This window comes from Canis aureus, chromosome 22 (genome assembly GCF_053574225.1).
Source record: "Canis aureus isolate CA01 chromosome 22, VMU_Caureus_v.1.0, whole genome shotgun sequence".
NCBI lineage: Eukaryota > Metazoa > Chordata > Mammalia > Carnivora > Canidae > Canis > Canis aureus.
This window is the reverse complement of record NC_135632.1, coordinates 18,366,658-18,392,221: the sequence shown is the minus strand read 5'-3', so window position 1 is coordinate 18,392,221 and position 25,564 is coordinate 18,366,658. Positions and strand designations below refer to the sequence as shown.

General features: G+C 42.9%; 1 protein-coding gene and 1 pseudogene across 3 annotated transcripts in view; both read left to right on the top strand.

Annotated features, from left to right (window-relative positions):
- The window catches only part of CLDN18 (claudin 18), a 29,449-nt gene extending 11,523 nt beyond the window's left edge, over positions 1–17,926 (top strand). For 2 of the 3 annotated variants that reach the window (XM_077865013.1, XM_077865012.1), the window contains exons 2-5: positions 8,758–8,922; positions 9,753–9,870; positions 14,379–14,489; positions 15,732–17,926. In XM_077865013.1, the coding sequence (XP_077721139.1) occupies positions 8,758–8,922; positions 9,753–9,870; positions 14,379–14,489; positions 15,732–15,903 (566 nt within the window). In that variant the 3' untranslated portion in view covers positions 15,904–17,926. Of the gene's footprint in view, positions 1–8,757; positions 8,923–9,752; positions 9,871–11,657; positions 11,977–14,378; positions 14,490–15,731 lie in introns of those variants that run through there. The other variant, XM_077865011.1, reaches the window with a different exon arrangement.
- Positions 17,927–21,539: 3,613 nt separating this feature from the next.
- Positions 21,540–22,703, top strand: LOC144294239 (cysteine-rich PDZ-binding protein pseudogene; annotated as a pseudogene).
- Positions 22,704–25,564: the final 2,861 nt, after the last annotated feature.

Genomic DNA, 25,564 nt, shown 5'->3' with positions numbered 1-25,564 from the left:
ACAAGCACCTTGTGAATAGAAGATGGAAATAAATGTGCACAGCACTGTTAAGAGCCTTGTACTTGAAATTGAATTATGGAAAGTAATTCAACTAATATATCTTCATTTTTGGGGAAGAAGTAGAAGATGGGTGACAGAGTAGAATCAGGGTATTTACTGTATTTTTTGGAAGCCTCTTGTATTGCAGGCCCTGCAGGATCTGACTGAGACGCTGCTTAGAGAAACAAGGCGGCTGGGACCTGGCCTCAGGGAAGACAGCCAGCGAGGAGGGGTTCTGGGGTGAGGGAGTGGTCAGAAGGCCGGAGGTGCAAGCGTGGAGTGTGGAGCTGCTTGCTGCACTACATTTTAACTATTAAATGAAGGGAAAAGATTGACCTCATATTCGAAATTAAGGGATAACAGCCCATGACGTCATACCCAGGGCCCCACCATGCATTACCAGTCTCTGGCTCATCCTGTCTCTTTCCACACATGGGCCCCCATGCCGTCCTCTCTGGTCAAAACTGCTGATCAGCCCCTGTCCTTCTTGCCTCTTTCATCTCCCTTCCTCAATTAGGCTTATATTCTCCTTTCTTAGAAGGTCTCCTGATTCTGATCATTGTCAAGTTCTGTCCCTCCGTGGGTCACTGACAACCAAATTAAAAGAACTAATTTTACTACCGCCTCTCACTCTTAGGCTTTCTCAGTCTGGTTTTCATCCTTCATCTCTTTAGAGTATTGACTCCTTGGACTGTGGCAGAAGGTCGGGTAGAATCTTTCAGTCACCAACTCCTAGTTCTCAGCTCTCATCTCCTTAGATATTTTTTTTAATATTTTATTTATTTATTCATGAGAGACACAGAGAGAGAGAAGCAAAGACACAGGCAGAGGGAGAAGCAGGCTCCATGCAGGGAGCCCGACGTGGGACTTGATCCCGGGTCTCCAGGATCAGGCCCTGGGCTGAAGGCAGGTGCTGAACCACTGAGCCACCCAGACTGCCCCTCCTTAGATATTTTAAAACTCAAACCCCCTCATGGTTCCCCCACTCACAGCTTAATTAGGTGGAGACATGACACCTGATACCCACGCCCTCCTATATCCTTCACCTTGCCTGGTTTATCTTTCAGTATTCCTCTGTCCCCAGCCTATGCTTCTCCCTGTCCATTTGCTATACCCTGAGCTTGGTCCTGGATACCCATTGCCCCCAGTGCCCAATGCCCCCTCCACCACCTCACTGCCATCTCCACAAATCTTCTCATGTGCAAGGTCCAGCTCAAATATGACCTCCTCTGTGAGGCCTCTTCACATCCCTAAATTGAATAGGATCCCATGGATCTCTGTGCCAAACCCAGAGCGCTCTGATAGCATTGAACATACCCACCCTCATTACACTGCTCACAAGTTTGAAAAGCTGAAAAGTTTCAGGCAGTCATCACAGAGGCATATCCCAGTCCTGCCTGTCTGGGTCAGGGGAATAGGATTCCACCAAAATCCAGGAAAGACATTTCTTGGACTTGAATTGCCAAAAAGGAGATACTTTAAATCACTGATAATGTAAGGCTATGGAGAACAGTGCGGATTTAAGAATAGCCAGGCCTTGTGCAGCAAAAGTGACTACAGTGTAAATTGGCATCCCAAAATGCAAATATTTGTTTGGTGACTTAAGATTTGGCTGACTTGGGGCACCTGGGCAGCTCAGTCAGTTAAGTATCTGACTCTTAATTTTGGCTCAGGTCATGATTTCGGGGTGGTGAGATCAGGAGCCTGGTGTTGGGCTCCCCACTGGGGGTGGAGCCTGCTTAAGATTCTCTCTCTCCCTCTGCCTCTCTCTGCCTCCCATAGGCATACTCTCTTTCTCTCAAAAATAAAATAAAATAAATAAAAGATTTGACTGACTAAAGTAAGGGATGGGTGGGATGATTTCCAGAAAGAAAAGGCTAAAAATACACTCCAAAACTAAAGGCAGACATATGAGAAGATGGAGCAGCCAGAGAAGGGGCCAGTGGGTGGCTGGTGGATATTTGTGGGGCTCCTGAGGAAGCAGAAAGGGGTCACACATTAACCACCCAGGACCTAGCACCTAGCAGAGACTTGGCCATCAGGAACAACTGCTGAGGAACGCGTGGGTGGCTCAGCGGTTGAGCATCTGCCTTCAGCTCAGGGCATGATCCTGGAGTCCCAGGATCGAGTCCCACATCAGGCGCCCTGCCTGGAGCCGGCTTCTCCCTCTGTCTATGTCTCTGCCTCTCTCTCTATGTCTCTCATGAATAAATAAATAAAATCTTTTAAAAAAAAAAAAAAAGGAAAGAACCACTGCTGAGAGCATCTTCTTGAGCATGTCAAGGGACGTAGGGAAGAGAGACTTGAAGCAGAGGATCGAGGTGAAATGCCTAAAAACAGAAATGGAAGATTGCAGAGGGTTTCATTTTGACCTAGAACTCAGGGGAGTACCACCCGCCAGCAGAGAAATAAGCTTTAAAGTACTATAAAAGCATGAGGCAGATATCATTGTAATACTTCTGTTAACAATCATAATATCACTACCAATTATTCAATTCTTCCTAAGGATAAGCTCTTTTCTTGCAAAATCTCACATAACCTTTCATTCATCAGATAAAAATGTATCACATTTAGTTGGAACTTACAGCCATAGAATAATTTAATTCCATTCAACTAGCTGTATTATGTAATCTACAGATGGATTAATGACGTAAATGGTGGTAGTAGCAGGACTGTTTACCTGTATACGACCAGCTCTGTACAATGAATAGTCCAAGATTTCCTCTCATTGTCTTCCAAACAGTTAATGCAGCATGCAGTCCTCCAAGGACAGTGCCCAGAAATAAAAACAGCTACCATTTATTGAACTGCACATAGACATTCCAGTTTAATCTTCACAGCAATACAGGGAAATATGTATTAGCTTTGTTTACAAAAGTGGAAACTGAGGTTCAGAGAGGGAGACAAAGTAGGTGCCCCAGCTCCCATGGACAGAAGATGGCAAAAGAGAGAAACGAACATGAGGCCATAAAGCTTCCAGGTCTGTGTCTTCTCCTCCTGGTGCTCAGTCCCTGCTTCTGCATTCCAGCTAGAAGGGGCCGCCTTTAGAATTGAAGAGATTTGTCTGCACTTGAGCACAATAAAAGTAGAAGGTACAAGTACCTTGACCCATTTATAGCCATATCATCACAATGAACAATTCAGAGTACCAAGTTTAAAAAGTGGATGACTTGTATGTCATTCCCTTTCCCCTAACCTAGAGACAGTGGAGTTGGGGGAGGGGAAGGGCAATTAATGAACAGAGTGGAGAAGAGGCAAAGATCTGGCAAAGACCATGTCCCTGGTCCCATGATGACATCATAGTCAAGTAATTTTTTTAAGATTTATTTATTTGTCTATTTGAGATAAAGAAAGAGCAGAGGGAAGGGCAGAGGGAGAGGGAGAGAGCATCCCAAGCAGATCGAGATCATGACCTGAGCCAAAATCAAAAGTCAGACACCCAACGGACTGAGCCATGCAGGCACCCCAAGTAATATTTTTTTTCTAACGTGTTTGCAAATATTTGGATTGAATTTGGTGCCATGGCAAGGCCCTGTTAACGGTTAGAGGTAAGTGAGTTGGGACCAAAAGCGTAGCTTGGCTAGCTATACCTCTTGACCTTGCTTTCCCCATCTGTGAAATGCGCCTCAATAAGGTATCTGTATGAAAATTCTCGGCAACCCATTTACAAGATCTGACTCTTGTCAATAAATCATTACTGCCCTGTCTACACCATCCAAAGCTCCCAAACAGGAAATTTGATCCTCCAGGGTTTTTTTCCTCTCCAAAATCAAGCATCTTTTATGAATCCAAATACCCAAGGTAAGGATTATTTAGGGCCCTCTTTTTTCTCCTTTCAATCCGCCATTCCACCTGTGTTCTGGACACATCATTGGTTTCCAACCTCTTTGCAGGCACTGAGGGTCTTGCTTTTTCTTTTTTAATACAACTGGCCACATTGCCCCTTTTGATTGCAATGTGAAAAAACAACAGCTCCTGGAGAGCTAGGAGTTTCCCATCAACCTGTCGATCATATTTACATACATGGAAATGGGGAGTTTTAACAAAATGATATTTAACCCAGAAAACAATTCTACAAAATCTAAAACAAAAAACCATAAAGGAAAAAATATGAAATTGCTTTTCAGCATCTTTTCTAAAGGAGCCAGCTGGTTTATTTTCCCTTACTAGTGGCTAAGTGTTTCACATTAAATCCAATGTTCATGATCTTGTGAGACCAGCTTTTGTCTTTTCCCAATGTCTGGTGGAAGAAACTGACCCCATCATGCTTTTCCATCAGCCCTCCCTGCCTCCAATCTGAAGTCACACTGTACCTTGAGGTATGGGTCCTCTCTAACCCCACCAACAAAGCCCCAAGTTCAGGCCCTTGTCTCGTAAGTCCCATCCCCGCACCCCAGCTAGCTCAGGGATGTCAGCCACTGGGAACTCTTTCCTCTCAACACGTCACTCTAAGTACCTCCTCCTGAGCCCTCTTGAGGGCAGTTTTCTCAGATTATTCCTTGAAATTTTATGTTATTAAACAATTAAATGAAAATCTCTAAGAGTGGAGTCACTCTAAGTACCTCCTCCTGAGCCCTCTTGAGGGCAGTTTTCCCAGATTATTCCTTGAAATTTTATGTTATTAAACAATTAAATGAAAATCTCTAAGGGTGGAGGCAAAATCTAACATTTCTTTACAGTTCCCCCAGGAGATGCTAAGGTATAACCAGGGGTGGGAACCAGATCCAAAGGCACCTTGCCTGTCAGTGCATAGCTGCTTTGGGGGAATTCGCTATTTTGCAATAGGGAGGGAACATGGAGTTCCCCTTTTTTCTGTTTGCTTCTGCCAGCCCTGAATCCTGCCCACCCTTCCAAGCCCGATAATGCCTCATTGTTCATTGGAAAGAATGCGGTAGTCACACCTTTGGTGGGGGGAATCAGTCTAAAAAGCCGTTGACTCACCTGTTATCAGCTGATAAGCCTATATGCCTCTTGCTTGGAATAGCAAATAAGGGACAAAGTGGCTAAAAGAGAAACCTACTTCCTTTGGGAGCAGTTTCTCTGGATACCCATCTATGAAGGATTAGAACTTCATATGATAGAATCTTCCAGCTGGAAAGGAAGTTGAGATCACCTCCATGTATCTCCATGGTCATTACTAGACATAGGGAGTTTCTGGCAATGAGTGGTGGATAATATTTCCTCCCACTTCCTGGAACTTACCCCCATCATAGCTCCCACTCTCAAAAGAACCCCTCAAGGAATCTCCAGCGCAAGGAAGACTTTGATCCATCCATCCAGGCTCAGGGTTGGGACTTGGACAGTGGTCCCACAAGATATAAAACAGTATTGTGTCTTTTCCAACCACAGGCTAAAAGAAAGGGGCAGGAGTAAGCTAGAAACAGATTCTAAGAAATAAAAAGCTACTCAGGGTGAAGGTGGACCCCTGGTTCCAAGTAGGTACCAGTGTTTATCAGAAATCCAGAGATCAAGAAAGAGCAGGAAAAAATGGGCCTTGTCATGCAAACCTGACCCAGCAGAGGCAAGAAGGCCTCTGAGAGCCTGAGGCGAAGGCTGACTAAGATAGGCTGGCAGGGGCTCCCATACCCAGGGGCTGCCGTGGCACAGCAGCAGCAACTGCCCACAGCCTTTCTAATCCAGCAATGTCAGGCAAGACCATGTGCCTCAGCCACAGCCACCTGGTGATATGTTTTCAGGAATAAACATTAAAACTACTCAGTCAGAAAAGTCAATAACCCCATCCTCGCCAAGAGTCCAGGAGAAATGTAATGTTTTTGTATAATGAGGAAGGGACATCCTTTATCCTGCTTAATTAATATTGTTTATTTGGTTTTTGTTTGTTTGGTTGGCTGGTTGGTTGATTGGTTTTTGGTTGTTTTAACCAGATGCCTTGCCAGGTGCTTCTCAAAAGGGATAAATGATTTTGTTCTCTAAATAGCTTAAGGCTTAAAATGTCAGAATGAGAGCAATGTTTAAAACCTCCAGTGGGCTTCTGGGTGGATTTGAAGTTCGCAAGAGGCCCATGGGGACAAGATAGAGAGAAAGTCAAGTTCCTTCCTTTTCCCATATGTCCAGTTTTCTGATAGTAACATACATATTAGTATAGCCTGGAGGATATTTCCTGAAGTCTGGGACTGCCCCACAAATGTCCTTTCCATAGCAGTCCTGAACCAGGCTTGTAGTGTAATTATATGTGTTAAAGAGAATTAAAACCACATCATGAGCAACTATGAGAAAGTGGTTCTATTATTACTTAGCCAAGTACTCCCAAAGTGAAAAGAAATTTGAGGTTCAGAATTTCCAGTAGAAATATGATCTTCTCAGGTTGTAAACTCCTTGAAGGCAGTGATTATTTTTCATGAAACTTTATACCTCCTACAGCATCTGACAAAGGGTTTTGCAGAGAATTTGAGCTTTAAAGTATTGACGAATGAATGACTGACTTCATGGATGAGTTGTATGGTTATGTAACATATGATTATGAGCATATGCCAAAATGTGCTGGATGTAAACACAAAAATGTAAATGAATATACAACTAGATGTTGTACACTTGCATTTGTTAATAAGAGACTGAACAGAGTGTTTGCTCCCTGTATCCTGTAGGGCCAGCAAAGCCACTGGGCAAAGCTTTAGGGAATGTAGGTGACCCTCCAGAGCCCTCCTATATTAGGAGTGGATCCAAGGGCCACTCCAAGGCCTTCCTGAGTTCTCTTCACTCTAATGGGGACACCATGGCTCTAGCGTGAAAACTTAACTGCAACCCAACATATCAATGTTAATCAGTTCAATTCTCCCAGGAAAGAATGGAAGATTGATCCACACCATAAGCCAACATATTAACCCTGCCAATATAGTTGCAGTAAGACCAAGACTGATGATGGCTGCATGTAGAATTCTTTTTTCACTAGAGAAGTTTCTTCAGGGAGAAGAGAATTGGAATCAAGTGGCATAGAACTAGAGTGGCTGGATACCATCATCTCCACACAGGGAGAGAGTTGCCAGGGCCTCCATTTCTCAGACAACACAGAAGGCTCTTAAATGAGGTCTGCATGCTCTACTGCTCCTTTTTCAATATGCTTCATTGATTGCCAATTCTTCCATCATGACTAGTTGCTTTGTGACACACACCTTAGAGTGAATAAGCTGGCAGCTCCAGTGATATTGGCCATATTTGAGATGGAAATCTTCCTGAAGAGATTAGAGAGAAATTCCTCCCAGGAGATTCCTTGTCTTGAGAGTCACATTTAGAAATAATCTCCTGGGACAGGCTATTCCTGAGATGATATTTAGAGAATATGTCTTTATACATTTTTAGCATCCATTTTAAAGGATGGTATTTCATGGCTGAGTCTCCAAGTTTGGAGGATACATTCTCTTAGGTGCTTACAGATCCCCTTACATTGATGGCAGCTTGTTTTTTCCAGGATTAGGTACCTCAGCAATGTACTGTAATGGAAAAAGTAACCCCATTTTGAGATAGTTCTAGGTTTGACCCCTGGCTCTTACTTGTCACTTGATATGTGTCCTTGGGCAAGATCCTTAACTTCTCTCAGTTTCTTCAACTATAAAATGGAGGTAATCATATCACCTACATTGCAGGGGTTTTTTTCTGTGGATTAAATTTTCTCACGCCTGAAAAGCCACTAATAGTTTTCAGTCAAAAAATAGCAATTGGCCATGATAACTAGGGTAGGACAGAGCTTTCTGCTTTACTTCACATAATTCTTCAGTTCTTCTCTACCAGAAATACCCATGCTTGAGGTCTTTCCCTCTGGAGAACACCAAGGATTCATTTGCCTTTCTTTTGAAAAATGCATTATGGGCATGTTTAATGACTGTCTTTTCCTACTTTGGCACATGATCCATGAGTGCAAAGACCATGTTTAACCTATTAATTACTGTGATCCCTGTGCAATAGTCATAGGGGCTTAGAAAAAGTGTTGAAATGAGTCACTGCATATTAAGGATACACTAAAACCACTTTGGATATATCTGGAAGGGAGGTCATGGCTGGAGAGTCCTAGCTGGACCTACAGTCTCCATTGCTTCCTGAGATAGGAATAGCTGATAAACTGATTGTGTTGAAAGGCCTCTGATTGATCTAGCAGTCCTTTTATACACACCCAAAACCTACAGCTCACCCTGACCCTAGTAGTCCCTTTGGAAAGAGGCAAAAATATGGTGTCCTTCTTATATCCCCTAGTAACCTTGCTCCATCACATGCTATAAATGAATACTGGGTTTTCCTAAAGTGGACACAATGATATGAAGCATTAAGCCTATATGAAAAGACTGGAGGAGAAAGATGTTTGGGTTAGAAGTCAAAGCCACACAGTTTTACTGTAAGTTCTATCAATAATTTTTCATGTCTCCTTTGTCAAGCCATTTCCTCTACCTAGACCTCAGATTATCAAGCTTTAATATGAGGAAATGAAATAGCTAAATTTCATTGGCTGTCCCAGCACCACAATTTTCTTATTCTACAGACAACTGTGTGCAGGTCCTTCAACAATCAGAGGATTATACATGGTGGTTTTGCATTTCTCACAATTCCACATCCCCTAGCAGTGACAAGGTTCATAGTTTATGGACTTGCTATTTCTCAGCAATTTGGTTCTGGTTGATTATGGTTGCTTTATTTCATTAAACCAAAACTTAATCAGTCATGTGGAGATGGTCTTATCTGTCAGCCTGTGTCTTGTCCATTGTCCCACAGCCATGCTGCAGGCAGTGCGAGCCCTGATGATCGTGGGCATTGTTCTGGGTGCCATCGGCCTCCTAGTATCCATCTTTGCCCTGAAGTGCATCCGCATTGGCAGCATGGAGGACTCCGCCAAAGCCAACATGACACTGACCTCTGGGATCATGTTCATCATCTCAGGTAAACAAGGAGCCCGGGTTCCCTCTCTCAAATGTGCTTGTGGGAATGTCAAAGCAAAATCATTCTGGCAAAGAAAATATGGCTTCTCCCTACTGAGCATAGTTTGAACATGGATCAGAGCTTTATACACTAGGATTCAAGATCTGAGATTAGGGCCCAATTGTGCTCTACAAAATTACCATGAGTGTTAAGGTCCCCCTCAGCTGCCACACCACTTTATTAGAAGAGATTCTCAATCCTAAGGTAGTCACGTGACTCAGTCTCTAAAGGCATTATTTTGGTAAGACTCTAGAAAATGATTTTAAGGGAAGAGCACTTGACACCATCAAAGGACCAGGCCCAAAATATTTGTATTATTAATCCCTTGTCCCAAGATGCTGGAAAATCTCTTTCTGCACACATACAAATCCTTCCACAATTAGAAAGATAAGAGAGTCTAAGCACTTAACATAATGTCTAGCACATAGTGGGAATTCAATAATCAGTGCTTGGATTAGCCATTCTGTTATAGAAAAGGAATATTCAGGCAGCCCGGGTGGCTCAGCAGTTTAGCACTGCCTTCGGCCCAGGGCGTGATCCTGGGGACCCGGGATCGAGTCCCACGTCGGGCTCCCTGCACGGAGCCTACTTCTCCCTCTGCCTATGTCTCTGCCTCTCTCTCTCTCCTCTCTGTGTTTCTCATGAATAAATAAATAAAATCTTAAAAAAAAAAAAAAAAGAAAGGGAATATTCTTCAGCTTGCTCATCTAAACTCATTTAAGCACACATTGCCTCAAACATCGTGATCCCTTTAAAGTTGACTATGGAGCTTTCTTGTTCTTGGCCAACAGGTCTCTGTGCAATCGTTGGAGTATCTGTATTTGCCAACATGCTGGTTACTAACTTCTGGATGTCTACAGCTAACATGTACACTGGCCTGGGTGGGATGGTGCAGACCGTTCAGACCAGGTAACCTCCTAATCTAATCTTAGTATTCTGTAGTGAATATTGTTGTAAAAATCCTATTAAACACATATGCCTAATGTGACTGTCAGTGCCTGAAATAGCAAAAATTTATCAGAGGCAACCATGCCATATCATAAATCAACAATGATCCGTAAATTCATAAACTTCATTTCAGTGAAATATCCTTGGTACTATGACTTGAGGCTGAGCTGACATTTGCATTGAAATACAGCGACAGTTCACAGTATTTATCTAACACGCTTACACAGGCCCCATTGTGGAGGCAGTGAAACAGGCACTATTAGGCCAGGCATGTAAATGAGCATCAACCTGCATCTCCAGGCCATGATGGGACCCTGGCTAGGGATAGGTGAAAGGTTGAGTGGAATTGAGCAAGGTGCAATATATGTGAGAAGAGTGATGTTATGTTTCTTCCTTGTATAACTGCTTCTTCCTCTCATTCATACATGCATTCATTCTACAAATGTATGGAGAACCTGCGGTGGGTCTGGAAATGTTCTGAGTACTTGGAATAAGACTAAGTCCCCATCCTCATGGAGGTTTTGGTCTAACTGAGGGAGATGAAACCACACTATAATTTGGTATCTGAAGGAGAGTAGAACTTTTAAATGATTGAAGAGCAATTCTAACATCCATATTCATTTAGCCATTTCAAAAGGACATATTTGTAAGAAACAGCAGTGAGTTTTTGAAGAAGAAAAATCTTGTTCTGTGAATGATCTAAATATAATATCTAAGTGACCCAACATCTCTGGAGTGGATACACTTGGTATTTCTCCAGCCACACCATCGAGGGATACAAAAGGAGGTGAGGATGCAATGAATCCGTTACTCTCTGGCTCCCTGGGACTCCAGTCCCCATCCATGTTCTTGCTTTGTTTCAAGAATGAAAGGAAGTGATTCCCATCATCTCCCCTCATCCTCCTTTGTGATGTTCCCATGGTCTCTTGGTTACTAGGGTAACTTAGAAGTATGCTGGCCAACTCATTTTGCTTCTCTTGGGACTTTACCAGTTTTAGCACTGACAGTCCCATATCCTGGGAAACTCTTGCTTCATAGGCAAATCAGGATGGTTGGTCAGCCTACTCAGAAGAGCTATCTTATCTGGAGTATCTGGATGCTTAGTATCACTGTCCCTGCCCAGAGGAGTCACCCATCCCATTGGCACCCAGCACTAATGCCCTGCATCATTATCCCACATCATCTCCCTAGAAACTACCCTGTCCCTTGAACAGCTAACTTCAGTCCTTAGATCAAGACTATAGGATTCTGAGAGACCTCCTGAATGTCTTCCTCCATGGATGGGCAGCAGTTTTTCCTTTCTTTCTGTCTTCTCATCCTCTCTACCCAGAAATCACACAGAACAGCACAGCTGCCAAGAAAGATATTTCTTGGCAGTCAATTGAAGGCACTTTCTGGTATCCCCTCCTCTGCTATTGCGATACTGAGAACCTGAGCTACAAACTGCCTGCCTTCAGGTTATACACAGCTTGCGAAGTGTTTTATATTAGCCTAAACATTTCATTTTATATCTTGAATTAATCATCAACTTTTAAAAATAGGAAGTGTCATAGGTTGGATTACTCAGGAACAGATCCAAGACTCCTTGTGCAAGTGATTTATTACGGAAGGGGAGACTGGGAAGGGGGTGGGGCACCCAGGATAGAGAAGCGGGTGCAATGAAGGCTGGGACTCAGCCCAATCCTGAGGAGCTGTGGGGCATGAAGCACACCTCAGAGATGACTTGACTCCAAACTTTCACACTTTAGCACCAGTCAGCTTCTGTGCACCAGGCAAAATGGCTCCAGTAGCTATACCAAAGCAGAAGTTCCAGGGGAGATGTGGAGACTGCAGGCAAAGCAAAGACCTCAGGAGCTGAAGAAGAAATGGGTAAAGGAACCTAGGGAACCTGGGAGGAACATCATTAGTGTTTGCTACAAGGATATTTCACACTACACATGTGCATGTGCGCACACCTATGTACACAATCTGTTTTTCCAGTTTCTTGTAAAAAAAGAAAAAAAAATCCAATCTGACAGTAATGGGCCCTCTATGGCAACAGTCTCTAGCTGACACAGATACAAGGACTCACCCTCTCTAGTTCATCACAGCCCCAACCACTCAAATGTCCCAAATCTGAGGTCATTTATCATTATGCTTGTGGGGCTTTTTCCCCATATAATAGAATTAAGAGAGTGAAATATTTTCTCATACCCAGCCCACTTCACTCATTTAAATTTCATAGCTGTCCCAGTTAGGTATTTAGGTTTGCTAACCTTGACCAAAAGGATCTAAGTAAAAGGAGGGGACCTCATTCCCCATGCACAGAAGATAGTATTAGCTTAATGACTAACAATGAGGCCTCTGGAGGCAAAGGGATCTGTATTTGAATTCCAGCAGTTCCTTCCTGGGTCTTTGAAAAAGCTCCTTAGCCTCTCTGAGCCTCACTCTCCTCATCTATAAAATGGGAGTGATAAATCCCACCAAATGGAGCTGATGGAAGAGCTAAATAGAATTGTGGTAAAAGTGTCCATCACAATGTCAGTAAGGGCTCAATAAATGGTAGTGATTGTTGTCATTAACATTATGCAGTCACTCAACCATGTAGAGGAGTATCAAGGACAGGGGTTCTGTGCCAGGGCAGAAGGGCCAGGACTCCCCCCCCAGAAGATTCACCCAGGGACCGCTCAGGAGGAGCCCCAGGATGAGGTCAGCTGTTAAACCCCTAGCCACACTGGGGAGGACCAAGAGAGTGGGATGGGGTTCTTCACCCCAAGCCAACAGCCCTCAAATCAAATGTCTTATCTTTTCCTAGTCCAAGGAAATAAAGATAGCCTATAGATAAATTTTCTCCCAGAACTTTTTATTTTTTAAAATATTTCATTTAGGGGATCGCTGGGTGGCTCAGCGGTATGGTGCCTGCCTTTGGCCCAGGGCACGATCCTGGAGTTCCAGGATCGAATCCCACGTCGGGCTCCAGGCATGGAGCCTGCTTCCCCCTCTGCCTGCGTCTCTGCCTCTCTCTTTCTCTATATCTATCATGAATAAATAAATAAATAAATCTTAAAAATAAAATAAAATAAAGATTTCATTTATTTATTCATGAGACACACACACAGAGAGAGAGAGAGAGAGGCAGAGACGCAGACAGAGGGAGAAGCAGGTTCCATGCAGGTAGCTCAATATGGGACTCGATCCCGGGTCTCCAGGATCACACCCTGGGCTGAAGGCAGCACTAAACCACTGAGCCACCCAGGCTGCCCTCCCAGAACTTTTTCAAGCCCTGAGCTCAGTGTGCTAGCTTTGCCCTGTACATTACACTGGTCATCAGGCTTATATCACTGACTTTGATCCTACCAAAATGTGTGCACTTTTTAAGCACATCGAAAGTATCTTATTTTCCTAGGTTGCATAGGTCTGCACACATGTTTCTGTCTTTCAATTACTGGTATAGTGTTCTTAGTTTGTGACTTTTAACATACCAGTGATTCATGGTGTTCCACAAACAGCCCCACGCTCCTTGATGAGCACAAGGGGAAAGCCTCTAAGGGCAGGTATCCACTGTGCTGAGCTCTCCTTTTCTGCGGGGCTCTTGGAGATGAAGGGAAAGTTACCAGCTAACACGGAAACACCCACTGATATTCTATCAGTTTTTGGTCATGGTCTCCACCATCCACAAAAGTCCATTTGGAATCAGAATTATTTTATTCTCTGGACACTTTGTTCTCAGGCAGTCTTGCTCAGAAGTAACGAGTCCCACGGAGGCATACATCTTAGGGGAAGGGCACCAGCTTTGGAGTCCGATGATCACAGGTTCAGATTCCACTGTGGGCTGAAACAGAAGCATCAGGAAAGTAGGGTCTGTGTCTGTCTTGTTCACCCTTGTGTCCCAGTGTCAGGGCAGTGTTGGGCACATAGTAGGAGCTCAATAAATACATGTTGAACAAATGTGTAAACAATGAATGAAAGAATGAATGGTCACTTCACATTAGTTCTTTCTGAAGATAATGCTCCTACCTGCATGGATGCCTACCAGGGTACTTGAATTACATAAGATGAAAGCTTATTGGCCCACAGGAAGAACTCAAAGGGCCAAATTCCTTCAGAAATAATAACTCCAGACTGATTCCACATCTCTCAAATTCCTCTTGCCAAATCTTTAAGACACTCCCCAATGCCAGTAGGGAGGAAGGTGGATTTCCAGAGATGTTTCTCTGAGATTAGAGACTTATAATTAATTCCATGCCTGAGTGATGCTAGGGGCCTGAGAATCCCTCTGCTGTTTTGCTGACTAGTTTCAGTCCCAATTCTCTTCTCTAGGGCACCTCATTCAGTTTCCTGTGACCCCAATGAGTGTGTGCTCAACGGTACCGGTGGGAATGGGTGTGGAACCCAAAAGAGTGGACAGAGAGGATGGGTGTGGCTAAGTGCCGTGGGTGGAGCCTGGAGAGTTGAGTTGCCCACATTCACAGCCTCATTTCCCCTCTCAGGTACACCTTTGGTTCAGCTCTGTTCGTGGGCTGGGTCGCCGGAGGCCTCACACTAATTGGGGGTGTGATGATGTGCATCGCCTGCCGGGGCCTGGTTCCTGAAGAAAGCAAGTGAGTCTCCCCATCCCAGTGCAATCAGACATTTCATCCGAGTCCATTTTAAAGTATAATTTGCAGCCAGAATGATCAGTCTAGGTTTATGGAAGAATTTATTAACTAAAGGATCCTGGACCTTCTCTTTTTGGGGGAACCTAAAGAACAGAATAGGAACATCTTAGCTGAGCAGATTTAGAAATGATCATGTTTGAGGAGAAAAATATTCCCCTAGGTTCCCTCTGACTTCAGGATTCTGTAACTCAGTGGTTCTCACCTGCAAGCAGGTCTGCCCACCAGGAGATATTTGACAACTGAAGGCTCTTGACTGCTGCAGCTTTGGGTGGTTGGGGCAGTGGGGGCAGGGAGGGAAGTGATACTGGGATCTAGTGGGTGGGGGCCAGGGATGCTGCTAAACCTTCCACAATGCACAGGAGAGACCCTCACAACAAAAAAGAATCTGTTCCAAAATGCCAAAGTACTACTGCAGAGAAACCCCACTATAGCTCCCTAAATGGACCTGCAGGTGGGAGACCTAAATCCCAATCCTGATCCAGCAAGTCATTTCCCTTCTCTGGGCCTCTATTAGCTCATCCATAAACTGAGCAGGTTAGAGGAGATGGGCTCTGTGTATGTACCTTCCAGCTCACAAATTCTGTGAATTTTTTTTTTTTTTTTTTGGCATAACTATGTTCTCATAGTACCTCATAGTGCTCTCGTAGGTACCTCAGCATGGGCAGAGGAACACCCACCCACCCCCACCCCCGCATTAGAGCTCACTTGAAAAACAAGGAAATTTTACCTTGACTCCTTATTGCTTTTGACTCACAGTTGAAAGTAAGAAAAACCTTGATTTCACCAGTAAGGAGGCCAGATGGTCTGGGCCACTGTCTCTGTGTTTCTAATGTTCCATCACAAAAACAGCTGAGTTACCAGATATAAATTAGATAGCAGCTGAGTTATCAGATATGAATGGACATTGTTTTGGGTTCAGCTTCATTTTAATTGATTAACAGAGGGAACTCACTAGTTGCTAATCATCAGTTGTAATACAAGGCAAGAAATTCTGCTCCAGTGCAGGAGCAGAAAAACCAGTGTCTCAAAGCCTCAGGTGACCAACCATCTCAGTTTGCCCAGGACTAAGGGTTTACTGGGACACTGGACTTTCAGTGCTAAAAAGGAGACATCCCAGGGTAAATGGAGGGGGTTGCCTTCTTACCAAATACATCTGTGGTCATGGAATGTTTCTTTTTCTCTCAGCTACAAAGCCGTGTCTTATCATGCCTCAGGCCACAATGTCGCTTACAAGCCAGGAGGCTTCAAGGCCAGCACTGGCTTTGGGCCCAGCAGCAAAAACAAGAAGATATACGATGGGGGTGCCCGCACAGAGGACGAGATGCAATCTCATCCCTCCAAGTACGACTATGTGTAGCATTCCAAGGCACCTCAGCATGGGCAGAAGAACCCCCCAATTAGAGCTCGCTTGAAAAACAAGGAAATTTTACCTCGACTCCTTATTGCTTTTGACTCACAGTTGAAAGTAAGAAAAACCTTGATTTCATCCGGAAGGAGGCCAGATGGTCTGGGCCACTGTCTCTGTGTTTCTAATGTTCCATCACAAAAACAGCTGAGTTATCAGATATGAATTAGATGCTACAGTTCACAGTTTCCAATCCTCTGTTTTTTTTTTTTAATTTAACCTTTCTAATCTGATGATAGAATGTGGTTTGAATTCCTATCAGACAATAGCTCATCGATGATCTATTTCCCAACTCATCCCCCAGAACAATTCTGAAAGTAAAAAAGGAGAGTCCATCAAAAGACATCATTTCCTACTATTTGATTTTAACCTCCCCAGCCTACTTGGCTACTAATAAACACTGATTGAAGTAGAGCTGATAGGGAAAGATATTTGTAATGTCTCCAGCTCATTATCTGAGTTTTCTTACACTGTGATCTTGACATTACCTGGACTGAAGCGATTTCATTTTAAGGAAAGCTTTCTGCTTTTGTTGGCCTCTGCTAATTCCAGCAAGACGCCCCAGGGGTCTTCTGGGCTCTCCATTGCAGGTCCTCTTTCTGTCACGGGCCAGAAAGTATCCCTACAAGAATGAGAAGAGGATATTTGTGGGTAATCTGAATATATTTGATATCCTAAATGTAGTTAAAATAAATAATAGATTAGTGAAATGACACACTGTCTCTGAATTAGCTTCACCCCTGCACACGAATAGGAGAAAATGAAAAAATAATAGCTTTGATATTGTCTATATTGACTTTGTAAAAACACACTTCAGTTCAAATTCCATGAAATGTTCCCTGATCCTAATTGTTTCCCTTTGAGCTCTCCAGGACTGTGACTATACATGATAAGTACAGCAAAAACCAAATGATGAAACCTAGAGAATGAGTTGAAACCAGTTCTTTCAAAAAACAGCAACAACAAAGTGATGAGCCTAAATATAATGTTATATCACGTGACCCCCGGTGCACACTTGCATGGCTAGAGGTCACTGTCAGTTGACAGTAGCACTTACCTGACACTGTGGCCAGCTTTGTTACTTGGAGAGCTCTTCCCTTCACTAAATTCACCTACCGTGGTTGAACCATTGGATGTTCAAGAACTGAAAGCTCTTGGCAGCCACACACCTTCCCCGTGTTCACATCACGCTGCAGAAAGGCTAAACTCCTTCCAGGCCACCAGAATTCCATCTCAGTACCAGAGCCAGAATAGGTCTCCTGAGAACTAAAATAAGGGCAGTCTCTCAAAACTATCTAATCAGAGAGCAGCAATGACACTGCGGGAATCTCACCATCAGGTTATTATTTGGGGAAAAAAGTCCTTACACCAATAGCACGTATGAAAGTGGCCTCCAGGAAGATGGGGGACTATTCATAGGGGTCTTCAGCTTGGACAGTTTGTCTGGGAAAAACCAGATCACAGCCCATTAAACTGAGAAGAATTTTATTCAGCAACAGCCAAAACAAATTCAGAGAGACCCTTCTTACTGAGACAGCAATGGTTCTAGGCTATATCAGATAAGGGTATTCATGGAACTCATTGTCTCAGATGGGACAAAGGAGGAATAGATAATTCAAGAAGAAGAAAAAAAGGGAAAAAAAAGAAAAAGCAGGAATGGGGGAAGATAAAACAGAGCAATCCAGGACATGGAGACTGTAAAAGTTCTCACAATCTGACTTGAAGGCCATGGACACAAGGAGCTCTCTTTCCTACCACCAGAAAGTCCCTGGTCAGATCTGAGGCACTGAGGTATGGCTCAGCTGGGTTTTTAATTAGCACACTCTCTAACCAGCACTTCATTGTTTGCAAGCCTCCATGTAGTTAGATTGTGCTTCGTTAATTTTTGTTGTTGTTTCTCTATCCTATTGTATATGCATTGACTATTGACCTGCATGTTTTGTGAACTAAATATTAAAATTACTATTATCTCACATTTGAACAGCTCCTGCTCTTTTGTCCTAAGCTTCAAGACATAGAGGGGGGGGTCTTAGCACCTCAAAGCTGAGGGCATCATCTGGAATGTTTCTGCTTGCAGCATCTGTCTACTCGGCAGTAGCCTGGTTGCCGGGAGGCCAAGGAGATCTGATCCCACCCACTTAGTTCCTACAAGGTGGGAAGCCTGAATCAAAGGGGATTTCCAGAGCAGCCAGGCATGGGGCATGGGATCCAAGGACCATGTTTAGCCTGTCTGACCCTCAGTGTACCAGCCTGAAGCGTTTAATGTCATTGGCCTGCCCATGAGCCAACGCCTGTCTTCTTAAGGCTGTCAAGGTCTGGCTTCACCGGCTTCATTAGCTGTACTCACCGAGGATGAATCAAGCTAAGGAAAAACATGAGCTATAGAGTCAGAACAGCCCAATCTCAAATTCAGGCCACCACTTCCCAGCTGTGTTAGCTTGAGCAAAGTATTTAATTTTTCTGAGTCTCAGTTTCTACAGAGTGGGGATAATAAGCATAATGAAATAATGCAAGTAAAGGACCTATTTAAGTGACGAACACTCAACTTGCATAACTTTAAGACAAACAGGGAATTGACTTAGGGAAGTGGGACATCCCTAAGTATTGGGGTATTGGCTTCAGGCATAGCTGTATCAAGAGATATGACTGAGATTCTACTTTTTTCTGTCCGCACCTCAGTTCTGCTTTCCTCTCGGTTGGTTTCCTTCCCAGGCAGGATGTCCCCACAGGATAATAATGATGGCTGCTCATAGTTCTAGGCATATGCCATCTTTCAGCTAGGGTACCTTGCCAAAAGGAAGTATCTCTTTCCTGATAACTGTAGGAGAAAAAAAAAATCCTGATAAAACTTATTGGGTTCTTTGAGTCACATAACCACTCCTAAACATCTTCATACAACCAGAGCAGTGGTATTTAGCTTAGCCAAGCCTGGGTCCCACAGCCAAAATATAGAAATTTGTTGTACACACAATGGACCCAGAATCCTTAGAAATTGGGCAAATTCATTGCTTTGCCTCATTTATTACCCCTTTGGTTGCCTGATGTCGAAACAAGCTTCAGAGGCACAACCTCAACCTTTCTAATAGCATAGTATTTATAGTACAGAGAGGAAGGATCTGAGAGATTACTCTAGTTCTCACAGAAAATGGATAATTAAACCTAAAAATGGCAAAAACTTTACATTCAATTTTAAACAAATGGGATTACAAAAACGGCTAGTAGAAAACTATCCTCAGTTATAGACTTTTGAGTCATTTAAATTAGATTTCTTAAGATTAGGGGCATTTTGAAGACTCCCATGCAAAGACATAAATGAATCAAATCATAGCATATGTGCTCAAAATATGACTCACCGCCATTATCCATAAAAATCACCTGGGGGATCTCAAGCTGATGACTACTGAGTATTCCTCTGTCACCACCTTGATGTCCAAAAGAAAGGAAATTTAATCAATGTCTCCATGGGGTGGCCAATTCTTGTAGCTTTTTCTAGAGTAATATGCAACCCTGCCCTGCCTCCACAGGACATTACACAGGGTCAAACACAGCAATAGGCACAGTTTTTTCCAAAAGACCTGGCATCTCACGCTGACGCTTTCCACTGGTGAGAACACTGGACTCAGAATCAGAAACTTGAAATTCTTGTCCTGACTCCACGGGCAACCAGCTTATGTGAACTTGAAGGATCAATCACAATAATTCACATTACTTTTTTATTAACTTCTTGTGATCATCAGTACTGCATTTAGGGTGTTACTGATTTCATCCCTAATCCTCCAACAATCTTGATCTCACTCCACTAACCTCCAATCTACGACCTTTCAAAGTGAGCAGCGCAAATCTTGCAGACATACGTCAGCAACCACACACACACACACACATACACACACACAAATGCACACTCACAGATACACACACTCAAATATCCAGTTATATTTCAGGATCCTCAGCAGGAACCATAATTTCTTGGATTTTTCAAATCTTAGGCATTGCAGGTGCCTCAGAACTGCTTTTGAACTATTTCATTCCTCAAGCTGAAGCCAAGCTGATTTTTTATACCTACCAATCCACAGGTTAAAAAGAAAGAGATTATTCTCTTTATAATAGCTCAAATTAATATGAAGCGAATATTAAAAAGTATTAAATGTTGAAGATAAACAGTTTCCTTTTGGTTTAATATTGAGTGCAAGATACTGTATCATGGAGACAAAATGCCACTAAAGTATTTAATTAGGTACCAAAAAAAAAAAGTTCTGACAGTGATGTGTTTTAGTGTGCATACCACCACAATACTCAATAATAAAAGCAACTACTACCTAATGACCAAAGAAGATGAAATCTCTTAGCCACCGCTATCATAGGGGTTGCTGGAAGAAAACAGACTTCTTCCATAGAGAGCCTTTCAGGGGGAGCTAGGTCCTGTGTGGAGACAAGAAACATACAACTCCCTTCATAGAAAACATCATATTTTGTTCTGTCAACTTAGATTTTTGGAGGAATGTGAAGATAATTTTTTATGTAATGTAAAAGAAAGCTAAAAATATTTGTTCTTTAATGGAGCAATCTCTCTTTTTTGTAATTCCCCTAAGGAAATAATCATAAATATTTATGCCCAAAGATATATGCCAATTGTTTAGAATAATAAAACTGAATCCAAAGTTATTTTTAAAGTGGCTGCTTCTGGTTGGGGATGGATTCCAACCAAGGTTTGTCTGGCTCCACATCTCATTCTCTTTCTACTATGCCAATGTGAATCTCACTAAATAGGCAAACTACATACATACATAGGAAGGAAGAAGGAAGGAAGGAAGGAAGGAAGGAAGGAAGGAAGGAAGGAAGGAAGGAAGGAAGGAAGGAAGGAAGGAAGGAAGGAAGGAATCTAAAGAAAAAGGTATCTGCCTATGAATCCAAGAAGCATAGTACCTAAAACAATATACTGTAAATTCAATGTTTAATTCTCATGTTTAAAATAATGTCAAACAAGAGAAAATTTATTGTAAATGGTGGACAATTGGTGGGAATGGAGAACACCAGGCTAACTGATCCCTTCCGAGCTGTCACATTCACCTCAGAAAGCTCTTAGTGTGCTATGAGACGTGTGTGTGCTTTAAGGGCTTCCGAACCAGAAAAGACTGTGGTATGATGCCATCCAAAGGGCAGGTAAACCCCAGGGTCCCCAAAGTGCCCTGTCTGCAGATGAAATCCTTCAGTGGTGGCAGCTGAAGCCACTCAGAGGTCCTTGAGGTTGGGTTTGGGCCAAGGAACGCCATCTCAGCACTAATCTTAGGTTGAAGTCCCCAACACTGGAGTCTGAGTCAGTCTCCACTAACCTTATAGAGACTTCCTGTTCCCCTGTTGTGTCAAGTAGAGCTGGATGTGGCTGGTCTGAGGTTTTTGGCCACTCCAATCTTTCCCTGTTATCAAAGCTGCCGCCCTTAGTCCTCATTGACTCTAAAAAGCTTATTTGTTTTAATTCAACAAGCCAACTTGAATTTCCCCAAAGAATTTTTTGAAAGATGAAATATCAAACATGTTAAGCATGTAGGACTTTGCCACCCATACTTAATGGCCGAAGGAGGACAGTTGCCATGGCAATGGCTCTGGAAAGGATGATGGAGTGAGGCTGAAGGGTGAATAAACTACCTTAACAGGGCACAGGCTGCCCAGCCAGCCCCTTATGATACTGGGAGTGTTTGCCCAAGTCTTAGGAGTTAAATCATAATTTAGAGAGAGAAAAACAAAAATGCCCCTCTGCAAGCAAACATGTTGAGGGGTGGGAGTGAGGGGTCAGAATATGAGTAGAGATATTTTGAATGTCAGTGGTGAGTGCACGTGACCATCTTCTTGTGAGGACTGGTACAGCCCTCCCACCAGTAGCTGTCATGCAGACAGACTCCCATCTGGCTGCAGAGGGGCACAGCCCATAGAACGGAGAGAACCTGATGAAGGCTCTTGGAGAGCTGGTGTCGGGATGACCCTCACAGCCTCTATGGCAACACACAGCAAGACTACCTGGCTCATTCCCTGGGACCCAGTAGTTCCATTCTTGGGAATCTGCTGAGAGAAAGTCAGCCTGGCTGTGGTCCTGCCAAGGGAATCATCGGTGGAAGACTGGGGTACGGAGAATGTGAAAAGAAACTTGATAATGCTATCATTCCAGACACATATCTGTGCATGTCCAAGGAATACTATGGAAAGTGATAGAAGAAAGCTGAACAAAAATAAAGTCTTGACTTCAAAAAATCAGGATTCAATCCACATGGAAAGAATAAGTTCCCCACTTGGAGAATTTGTTAAAAAAAAAAAAAAATCCTGTGTACTACGCAGGTTCCCACTCCTGCCAGGGCTGTGCCTACAAAAAGGGCATGTGTGTGATGGGGGGGGGAGGTTTTAGATACCAAAAACCACCAGCAAATGTCTGTCTAGATGTATTGGTGAAGTTTCTGACTTTCTATATGATTTACTTCCCTCTTTGGCTTTTGAAGGTATAACATAGAGGTCCAGGTTACAAAATAACCCATTTTCAAATAAACCATTAAGTTTAAACCAGGGAAGTTAACCAGAACTAAGATTACATTCTTTTGCTCTTAAGAAGTTCTGAAGAGCAGCAATATAGTCTTCTGCCTTAAATTGTTATTCTCCTTACAAGGATTTTATTGAAGTGGAATGAGTGGCAAACTTAGTGGAAAAAAAAAATTTCCCTCTTCTGTGTGTACTTATTATTTAACATTATTCAGATAATTCTAATTATCCTCTCCTTCTACTTTATTTATAGATAATTGCAAAAATGAAGAGGAGATTATTGACATTTGGCTCTGAACGTGGTATCTAGACTTAAAATTCTTCCCTCAGTCCCCATGGTTGCCTAGTTCTTAGAACCAACAGTCCCTCAATTCATTGCAGTTTCACTAAGTCTTTAAATATTTGAAACTGTTATTGCTGAATGTTTCCTTAGTAAATTAGTCCGACCCAAATCAAATACAGGTTATTTGTATTTGTGATTTTTTTATTTGTTCTTGAAACCAAAATGCCAATACCATTCATCTGAGAAAAAGAGCACAAGGAACATACCTCATAGGTGCAAATGAATGTGGTGGATTTCAGAAAAACACATATTACACACATTATCTTGAATTCAAACTGTCATGAAAGCCTGAAGTACAGTGTTCATCCACAATGATGTGAATAAAAATGAATCGTCACTGTTTGGGAAAGCATTTTGAAGCAAACACCAACTTTTTTTACCTTTTCCCCTCCCCCATCAAAAATTAAAAAAAAAAAAAGATATACATAGAACAAAGGAAACAAAAGGCTGAAGGTGCAAAGAAGTTCAGTGCAGGGTTGTTGTTTTTAATTCTATAAAGCCAGAAAAGGGACAAAAACGATCCTAACAGCAGAGAGAAGTTAAACTATAGCATGCCAGCATAATGAAATATAATGGAGAAAATAAAATTGTGCTTAAGAAATCGTCATTAACAGTTGGAGAAATTCTCATCATTTCATGTTACAAGAAAGGGTAAAATTGATTATTGTAAATACACTATGACCTGAATCATGAGGGAAACAGACAAGAATCTGTAAGGAAACGCATCAAACTATAAACAGTCCTGGTCTTTAAGTGCTGAGACTTGGGTAAGTTTACTTTCTTCTATTCTACTTTTCTTCATCTTCTGTAAGGGACTTGTAGTTTTTATGTTTGCATTGAAAATAAACATTTTGAAAGACCTACACAAGTTCTGTTACCTCATAGCATTCCCCACCCTCTTTGCTCTTGCCTGCTTCTGCTACAGAGGCTGGAAAAGCTCAAATAGTCACTTTTCCAGCCACTTTTGTCCTAGCAAAAGAAGCCACATGGCACCGTTCCAGCCATGAGATGTGAGTGGAAGTCTGGGCCCTGTCTTTGCCCTCTTCCCTTCTTCCTGCCTAGAATGCAGATGCAGTGAGCAAGTGGGGCTGTAGCAGCTATCTAGGAACCATGCTGGAGAGGCCAAACAATCACATGCTGGTAGTAACATTGTCAGGCACTAAACTAATGCCAGAGGCTGAGATTGTTAAAACCATGATGAAAAAGTACTAGAGGAAGCCGTGTGGCAGCAAGGCCAAGAGCAGAGATTCTCGGTCATTACATGCATGAGGACAGATTTTGTAAATACTGATGCCCAGGTCCTAATCCTGGAAATTTTGATTTAATTGGTCTAGGCAGTCATCTGGGCATCAGAACTTTTAAAACTCCCCAGGTGGTCTGGCCAGGGTTGAGAACCACATTCTGGAGGCATATAGAAAAAGAACTCAGAGGTAATGCCACACTACTCAAGGATTCAGACTTCCCATTATGTGAAACCAATCAACCCCACTGTTACTGGATTTTCTGTTACTGGAAGTTGGCTGTATTCCTAACAGATGCAATTGTACTGTTTCCTAAGACTGGCCTAAGTATGTACATACATCAATTTAAAACTGGTAAAATTCCAGGACACATACTGGTCACATAGAGATTTCTGTTTCTCAGTCTGGACTTTTCCCCCTTGGGAATCACACCCAAGCAAAGACTAGATTTATGAAAGTATATAAAAGTACAGTTTTGCTGCCAAGACATCAACCCCAAACTGAAGACCTCATGCCCTCTCATTCCTTCTATGCCTCCACTGGTATTGTCCCACTGTGGCAGAGACCATGAAGCATCACAAAAATCTCACATGGCTTCTGCCCCCGGCCCCAGACGCCCTCCTCTTGATGTTAGTACATGGCTATACGTCTAAACCGTAGGCCTTTGCTACTCAAGGACCAGTGCGTTGGGTATTACCGGGAGCTTGTTAGAAATGCAGAATCTCCATGCTGTCCCAGTTATTGAATCAGAATCTGCATTCTAACAAGATCCTCAAGTAATTTGTATGCTCATTGAAATTTGAGAGGCTCTGACATCAGAAATAGCTAGAATTAACTATGTTTAAAGCAGTGGTTGTCTTTCTAACACATTCCCATTTTGGTTCCTCTTTTGCTGTTTAAAAAAAATGGGGACAAGGAGGAAGACTGAGCAGACAGAGGCAAAGTTGTACTAGGGCTGTGGTGAACAGCCAGCAAGACATGCCTGCCTATGTAATCATCAGGCTTTCGGGCTTTTTCTCCCCTCCCCTCCTCTCACCTGCCCTCGCCTCCCCTCCCCTCTCTTGCCCTCCCCTGCCCAAGCTGGGGCTGGGACCTGGAGCCCTCTCAGATCTCTCTCCATTGGTATACCCATCCCAGGTGAATACTCCACCCACCAGCCAGAAGGAATGGGAAAAGGAGCAAATTAAATTCCTTCTTTTAACCTTTTTGCTACAGTAAATGTGCCAATCCCACAGCAAGCTCTTTAGGGAAGTAAAATTTCAGACAACTTTGAAGGGAATAAATTAATTACCATATTTTGTGTGTCTAGAAAGAAAATAGAAATTTTCCTTGGGGGAAATGAAGGGACAGAGAAGAGGGAGGTGGGGCAGGAAAAGTGGAAGCTATACGCCCACCTCTTGGGAATTTACCCACAACAGAAGATACCACCATGTGGGAGATCTGCTTGCAGGAAGATCTGGGAGGAAGACTGCAGATGTCTGTATAACAACTAACACTTGGATCATGG